The following is an 8539-nucleotide window of genomic DNA, read 5'->3' as shown; positions in this document are numbered from 1 at the left end:
TGACACCAAAGATAAAAATTAGAAAGGCCCTTTACATTAACCCCTATTATATGCCATTGCCAAGAGGAAAGACGGATCTGCTCAACCACCTCTGCCGTTACCGCAACCTCGTTTCTAAATATTGCCGCATTACGCTTGCACCAAATCGTCCACGCATAAACCAACCACAGCAACAACCTCTTCTTAACCGGAATGTTGCCTCTAACAGAATTTGAACAAGCTAACAATTAAGCAGAAATGGAAGCTTCCTGGAAATAATCAATACCAGCCCAAACACACTACCCAATAATATACCCCTTTTTAGGAGCTGCTCCCTTGTAGCTATTATATCCTTGATACACCTCCAACCAAACACCTGGATCTTCGACGGCACCTGAGTTTTCCATATCTGATTAACGGCTAATAGTTCCACCGGATTTAGAGACTGTTGAAGCGCATTACGGCTGAGCATCGAATAACCCCCAGAGACCGAAAAAAACATTTCCCCTTGAGGAAACCATACGAATTCGTCCTTCGACTCAGGATTGAGAACAACAAATCTAAGAATATGCTCCAGCTCCTCAAATTGCTCCAACACCTCGCCACTGAGATTTTCCCCCAATCCATCAAAATCCCACACCCACACAGAATTTACCATGCTTCCCATGTTACAAACAGTAACATCTTTGTTCGCTGCCAGTTGAAAGAGCGAAGAAAACAGTCCGCTGAAAGGTTGTCCACCAATCCATCTTGTTCTGCAAAAGAGTGCTTTAGAACCATTGCCAATCCTGCAAAAAATAGAACCCAAGAACCAGTTCGACTCGTTTGCCGCCACAATGCCCACAGACATTACATCTCTCCACCATAGTGAAGATATTTTGGTGTTAATCAAATTTTCCCCTCTGTAAACACACGAATCCAAAGCACCATATCTATGAACTAAGAGCTTCCTCCAAAGAACATCATCTTCCACTAGAAATCTCCATTTCCATTTGCATAACAATGCCTCATTCGCCGACAGCAGACACCGAACCCCTAGCCCACCATCTTTCTTACTCTTGCATACATCATCCCATCCAATCCACGCTACACCCGGCTTCTCCACCCCACCACACCACAGGAATTCCCTTTGGATACGAATCAGCTCCCTCAACACACCTTTAGGGATTTTGAAGAAAGACAGGAAGAAAATAGGAATAGAATTCAACACAGAATTAATCAGAGATACCCTACCTCCCACAGATAGAAATTTTCTCTTCCACAAACACAACCTCGATCTCATTCTATTAATCACGGGTGTCCAAACCGCCTTTGTGCGATGTTTCGCACCTGCCGGAAGACCTAGAAAATTAAAAGGAATACTGCCCCTAGCACAACACAGAAAAGATGAGGCTGCCTGCATAAAGTTCTCTTCCAAGTGAATGCCATACATGTTGCTTTTGCAGAGGTTCACATACAGCCCCGAGACCAGCTCAAACCCTCTCAGTACAGCTTTAATACTCCTAAGATTACTTGATCGGAAAAAATAGCAAGTGTACTATTTTCACCGATGTAGTTATAATGGGTTTTACCCCAAGTATCGATCACGAGGATTGCGTAGGAAATACAAGTTATCGCATGAAGTCAATTAAACAAAAGAGCATAAGGGTGTTGTTTCAAATGATTAACGAACGAGATTAAAATACTAAGAATTAACTGAAATTAAAACTGAGCTTTTGATAATAAGAAAATACTGCTAAGGTAAGGTGTGTGATTCACTTTCTAACTCCTCTGGATGAAGATCTCGTTAACAAGTTCATAGGGTTCAATTATTCATTCTCAAGGATGATTTTCCTAAGTCCTTAGTGAAAACCTTTTGGTTTAAAATCCGATTACCTAAGTCCTTAGAGAAATAAGAGAAAACCAAATCGTTCATTTATCAAGAATTTCTGAATAACCTTACTATATCCCTAGTCCTATGTGATAATTATAAGGTTCAATTGTATACAAACCCTAACAATTGTAGTCCTACGAATTGTTAACCACATAACAATCCTTATTGGTCCGATAAAGAAAGCATTATAAACATTATACAATCGAATTGAATAATACGAACTTTAAATCAACGAAATACCAAATCCAGAGTTATTACAGATCGAATCAGGGACACCCCCCTAGCATTGGGGGTTTAGCCTCTCATAATATTCAAGAAACACAAGTGGAAAAGTTTAGACATTACAATTAATTGGGAGAACTAGGATCTTCAATGGTGTCCACCGTTGAATCTCTTCGTCTTCCAAACCTCGTGTCCGTCTTCTTTTCTTCTCTGCAATTCTCTCTTATGATCTCCAAAAGTCCCTCCTTTCTATGCCCTAAGGTTGTTTTTATAACTCTCTTCCATTCAGGTTGAAACTGAAGTACCAAAAATACCCTTAATGATCCCCTTCAAGTGAGGAACACAAAGAAAATAAAATCAGCACGCATCATCAACACGGGCCGTGTTGCTGCACACGGGCGCCCGTGTTGTTCGTCTGCTCCTAAGCCAAAATCCACTTTCCAGGCATCTTTTCACACGGTCCGTGTGCCTGCACACGGGTGCCCGTGTAAAACCTCTATTTTGAATCCAGAATTTGCCTTTCCAGCCACATTTTGACACGGACCGTGTTGCTCCACACGGGTGCCCGTGTTGACCTCTGAACTCAGCTTTTTCCGGCTTCTTTTATCCACTCGTGCGTGCCACAAGTTCCTATCTTCCCTCTGCATCAACCTGGCCAACAAAACTAACAACCAGCGCATAAAAAGACACTTTTTGTAATACTCATAACGCATTAAAATGCAACAATGAAAATACTAAAACTTACTTTAAAACATATCCAAATGCCACTTAATGTTACCAAGACCATGAATTCTTGTCGGAAAAAGGTGCGAAAACTTACTAGAAACTAGTGGATGACCCGTGCGTTCGCACGGGTAAGTCCGTTCTTAAGGTGGATAATGTATTAATAACGCAATAGTAGAAATACAAATTTGAGATTAATGTATTCGTATCAACCACAAATATTTGATCATTAATTGACAGTGTTTAAATGTGAACCACAAATTTAATAGGCAAAGTTAAATGTAAATATAATATTTTGGTATACATACAAAATGACAATATGAATTACATAGGTAGAAGTAGTCTGTAATGAGAAAATGAAACTTCAGACTTGAAGTGAACTGAAAAGATAAAAAGTACAATAGTTAGAAATAAAATATTCATAGGATGTAGTCATTAATGTTAACAAATTTGGAGATATTTTTTTTGTTTTTCATAGAAATTTATCTTAAGAGTGAGAAAAATACCTAAATGCTTACACGCATGAACAATGAAAGTATTATAACGAAGCATAATAGTTGTACATGCAACTGTGATAAAAAATAAAGCATAGTAAGGTTACTAATATTCAAAGTTGAGTTGTAATAAATTAAACAAAAAAAAAGTTTATTTAGAACAATAAGAAAGACAATACCTAAACAACGTTGTGAAAAACTTCTTTAAAAACCACATTAGTAGTTTTAGATAATGGTGTATTGTCTTTGTCATGGATTAAGATTTTCAAACCACCTTTGCTTTTGACTCTTGACATTGCCACATAAAGTTGTCCATGGCTAAAGACATCTTTTGGTAGATATAAACCAACATAGTCTAATGATTGCCCTTGAGATTTATTAATTGTCATTGCAAAAGAAACAATTATGGGGAATTGTCTCCTAATAAGCTTGAATGGCCAAGGTGACTGAGAAGGAGACAAAGACATTCTAGGTATGTAAATAGTGTTGCCAACATGGGTACCTGAAATAATCTTAGCCGCGATGACATGATTAGCTAGTCTTGTCACCGTCAATCTAGTGCCATTGCATAATCCCTCTGATTGATCCAGATTTCTGATCAACATTATGGTTGTGCCAATCTTTAACTTCATACAATGATTTGGCAAACCAGAAGTTTTTAAGCAACCTAACAATTCTGGAGTCAAATGCTCAAAAGCTTCATTGTCATTAGCATCTGATCTATCAATAGAATCACTACTTAGATACTCCTTTTCTTCACCTACAAAAAAACAATAATTATATTTGGTCCATATTTATATTTAATTACATCTAAAAAGTCAATTTATAAATGAATAAAGAGATATTTTATACCTGGAAGAAGATCAGTGATGTAATCATTGATTAAATCAACAATCTCTATAGTGGAAGCCAAAATAGCTCTACTCTGAAGGTAATCGGGATTGGTGAGATTATCAAGGATGTTAGGGTAAGTACTGGTAACAATTGCCTCAATGGGGTCCACAAAATCTGATAACAGTAATTCAGTGGGAATAGTAATTGCAGCATATCCATCATTTGGTTCTGAGAGCTTACCGTCTCCAACATCTAAGATCCATTTAGAGAAACTTTCAATCTCTTCAGCATTGTTGGAGATAGAACCAGATACCAAACGCATATTTTTTGTAAGCGTTAGAACCTTGCAATGTTCCCAAATATAAGAAGCATTTATTGTTGAATGAACAATATCAGACCTAGTACCTCTTGGTACTACCGGTAGAATTTGTCTGAAATCACCACCAAAAACTACAACCTTACCTCCAAAGATCTTTTTACATGGATTTTCAGCAGTACCCATAATATCTTTCAATGACTTGTCAAGGGATTCAAAACAACATTTGTTAGCCATTGGCGCCTCATCCCATATAATCAACTTAGTTAATTGCAACAACCCTGCAAGATCTGAATTTTTTGGAATGTCACAAATAGATGAATCAAGACATGGAACAGGAATTTTGAACCTAGAATGTGCAGTTCTCCCTCCTGGAAGAAGTAAACTTGCTATTCCACTTGATGCAACGTTTAAAACAATGTCGCGATTGGAACGCAATGCTGCTGAAAGTGTGTTCCACATAAAAGTTTTGCCAGTACCTCCGTAACCATATAAGAAAAACACACCACCATTTTGTTCAGTAACCGCATGCATAATTGTGTTAAAAATTTGCATATGCTCATCTAAGAATGGGAAAAACCTTGTGTTAATTATGCGTCATTTACATAATACATTCATTCATATAAGTATTGTGATGTTATAGATTTCCCATAAAAGAAGAAGTTGCTACCACATTGAAATTGAATTTTTTTTCTAATGTTACAAATTAATTAAATGGCTATGATATTTTGCAAATTAATTAAATTTAATGTTACTAATTAAATCCAACATTAATTGGGATACTATTGTTAACTGTTACTCTTTGTAATAAAGTGATAGTTAGTAATGAAACTATTTTAACTAAACACATAATACCCTTCATAGCTACATAGATAACCCACATGCTAACTATTAGATAAGGTAACAGTAGTTACAAAATATTAAAAACTTTATAACTAACCTACCAGTAATTAATGCTTTTTCATGTGGCAATAGATAACGTTTATCTTTAGTATGTGCAAACAGTAACATAAAGTGAGCCATCCACAAATATAAAACGTGGATATACATGAATTTCTTGAAATGTGTGATTTGAAAAGTTGTTTCATTTTTGTGCAGCTTTCAAATGCTGTATAATATATTAGTATGCAGGTATTATGTAACTGCAAGTATTAAGACTATTAGTATGTAAGTATTATATAACTGTCACATATCTGTCACAATGTGTAAGAGTTGGAACTTAAGTATTATGTAAGCCTTGTGCAGAATTTATTTGGTAACAAATTATTTGCCAAAACTAACAGCTAAGATGTCTACGCCAAACACAATAAGTGTTATCTAAGTTCACGTTTTCCCCTGTTAAAAGTGTTTTCACAACAATTGGGAAGTTGTGCAAATTTTGGTTTATTTCCTTCAGCCGGCAATAAACTCCCAATTCGGTGGCAACACTGCCCTTGGATGCGAATAGTTGGCGGGCCACGTCCATTGTTGAATTTGTTGTCCAACTTTGCACCGGGAGAAGTGAATGCAAACATCATATTGTATGTACGCAAATGAGTCTGGAAAGATTTACTTTCTTTGGCATCTTTGTCAAAGAGCAAATGGGCTAAAAGTCGTGGTGGATGTTTTAAAAATGGTAGTTCAACCTTGCCATTTCCACAACATAAAGTGTATTTGGGATTTGCAGAATGTTTGTGTTTGTCCTTTCTTTCTTGGTACCACATCAAGGCATAGCAGTGTGTGCACTCGCACGCGGCATCACCCAAGTCGTAATACGCTGCATAATAACAGTGTTGTAGCATAAGTCAGGATTGTTTGATGATATTTACAAGAAAGAGTTGGTTTTAAAATTCTGCTATACCTTGGCTTTTGAAATCTGGTTGGTTAGCGGTTGAGAATGGCGGACACATAAAGTCATCTTCGATGCTATCGTCATCGGATGAATCTGGAACTATTGTGTTCAAAAATGCGGAATGTGTTGTGACATGTCTAACATGAAGTTCATATAAATATATCATGTGAAAATGTAAATGATATTACCTAAGAAAGGATCATAGTCGAAATCAGTATCTTCATCACTTTCAAAATCCAAATTAACAGTCGGTTTAAATACGTCACATGTCTCTGGGATTGCTGACATACGTGAAGTTGATGCTGCTTGTGAAGAGGACGATGTATCGCCGATTTGCCTGTGATTTGCAACAACTGTCATAAGTGTTTTCATCTCGATAAATTTTTGTACAGAAAAATAAAGATGTAAGATTATTGCAAGAGTAATTATCATGAAACTAATAATGCTTGTTATAATGAATAGGTGGTTAAATGGAGGCAGATAATTTGTTTTCACGATTGTTTGCTTGTGAACAGAATTATTTACACTGTCTGCAAAGGAGAAAGCTTATATTCAGTTTCCAAAGAGCTATGCGGTGGAAAAACTTTATCTTGATCGGTGCGTATTAGGTTGTAGGCTCTATCTGGGATACCGGAAAGCTTTTTTGGTCGACCCCTACCAGGTTTGGATTGTGTAGTGTTTGACCCCGTTGTTTGATCCGTTGAATTCCTGAAAAATGTGGTTGTTCAAAAGCATGTAAAAATGATCATCGTAGAAGTATGCGACATTGTACAAAATCTTACTGGGTTGTGTGTATGTCATGTTCTACGCTGACAGTCGGGAGCACTCCGGCATTGATATTTGGTGCAACAACCTTTTTAGGACGTCCCCTCCCACGTTTGTGTTGTGTACTGTTAGTAACACCATGTTGTATTCCAGCAATGTTGTATAAGGTTACAATCCAATATTCTATTAGTATTAATGGTTGGTACATAGACATACTAGTACAATGGTTTCTAACACAATATAAGGGTAGCTTAGAGAAATACTTACATGGCAGACTCTTGTTTGGCATTATTGTCAACCGATTGGAAAGAAGTCTGATATAATGGTTGGTGGTGAATATTTTGTTGAGCAACAGGGTCTTGGTTTTCTGTTCCCGTAGTTGCCGCTACACTTGAGAATTTTGAAAGTAGGTTTGTTCCCATCCTATTAATGACGCTGGCTTTTGGTTGAGTGTGAGCTTCGTGCTTCGATTGAGAAGGTTGTGTCTGTGGCAAGACGTTATTATTTGTATGAGGAAGTCTTGATAAGGATATGTCACAAAGTGGTATCCTAAGGTTAGTAGGAGTATTGTTAAAATTCGGATAATCATGTTTGAGTCGTTTGAATTTCTTATGTTTCATGATGCTAAATCTCCGGAATCGGGCTCTTTTTGTTGTAAATTTCCTCCACAACACTGGATCATTAATTATGGCATTTTGTTCAGTCAACCTAAAAATTGGAAAGTCATGCTTAAATGAGTATGAGCAGGTTTATGTAGAATAAAAATAGACATTTGGGATTCAATGTAACAATAATGTATAACTTATCTTTCAACCTGAGTGTGGTATTTGGTGTAATATTTCTTTTGCAATTATGGCCTTTTTGGGACATTTCCTTCAAATATCAAAGATAATAGCATTAATTTTGTTAGACAGTCGGTAATTGAGATAATATTCTCCACCAATTAATGCTTACTCATAAAAAAAAAGTGGTTTACATAGTTGAGGACCCATATATGCAATACAATTAAAGCTGTTATTTTGGATATTAAAATGGCTTTAATGCTACAAGATATGGCACAAATCATTGAAAGAGATAATATTTAAAATTGTTAAAGAGAACATTACCACCTTCCAGCCATTAATGAAGTTAAGAGGTTGTTAGATGTTTACAATGAATCCAGTTTCGGTTTGCTTGAATGAGTTTCTGCAAATATTAGCTTGGAGGGAAGGAAAATGATGTGAATAGTGTGGCGGTAACCTTAGCAAATGTCAACAGAAGCAAAAGTCAACAGCTGTGAAAAAATTAAAAAACAAATGCACATAGTAATGTTGGCATATAATTATTAATTACTACAACATTTTAAATAATTTATTGTAACATTGTAACCAAACTAAATGCAAGGAGATTGTAACCTTAAGTGATATTGAAAAGCCTTTGAGTGTGAAAGATTCAGAGCAACAGCTTTTAGAGGATTCAGAGCAGGGGCTGGTGTGTACTCTTTTTAGGATCTCAAATGCATT

The 8539-nt window shown here is 36.4% G+C and overlaps 1 protein-coding gene across 1 annotated transcript; it reads right to left on the bottom strand.

Annotated features, from left to right (window-relative positions):
• Positions 1–3470: 3470 nt before the first annotated feature.
• Positions 3471–4975, bottom strand: LOC131648557 (uncharacterized). Its single transcript, XM_058918308.1, has 2 exons — positions 4144–4975; positions 3471–4051 (listed from the first exon to the last, which is right to left on the bottom strand). The coding sequence occupies exons 1-2, from the start codon at positions 4973–4975 to the stop codon at positions 3471–3473; spliced, it is 1413 nt and encodes a 470-aa protein (XP_058774291.1).
• Positions 4976–8539: the final 3564 nt, after the last annotated feature.

Source organism: Vicia villosa, linkage group LG2 (assembly GCF_029867415.1).
Source record: "Vicia villosa cultivar HV-30 ecotype Madison, WI linkage group LG2, Vvil1.0, whole genome shotgun sequence".
In the NCBI taxonomy this organism is placed as follows: Eukaryota; Viridiplantae; Streptophyta; class Magnoliopsida; order Fabales; family Fabaceae; genus Vicia; species Vicia villosa.
The sequence above is the reverse complement of the archived record's forward strand: the minus strand, read 5'-3'. Positions and strand labels throughout refer to the sequence as shown.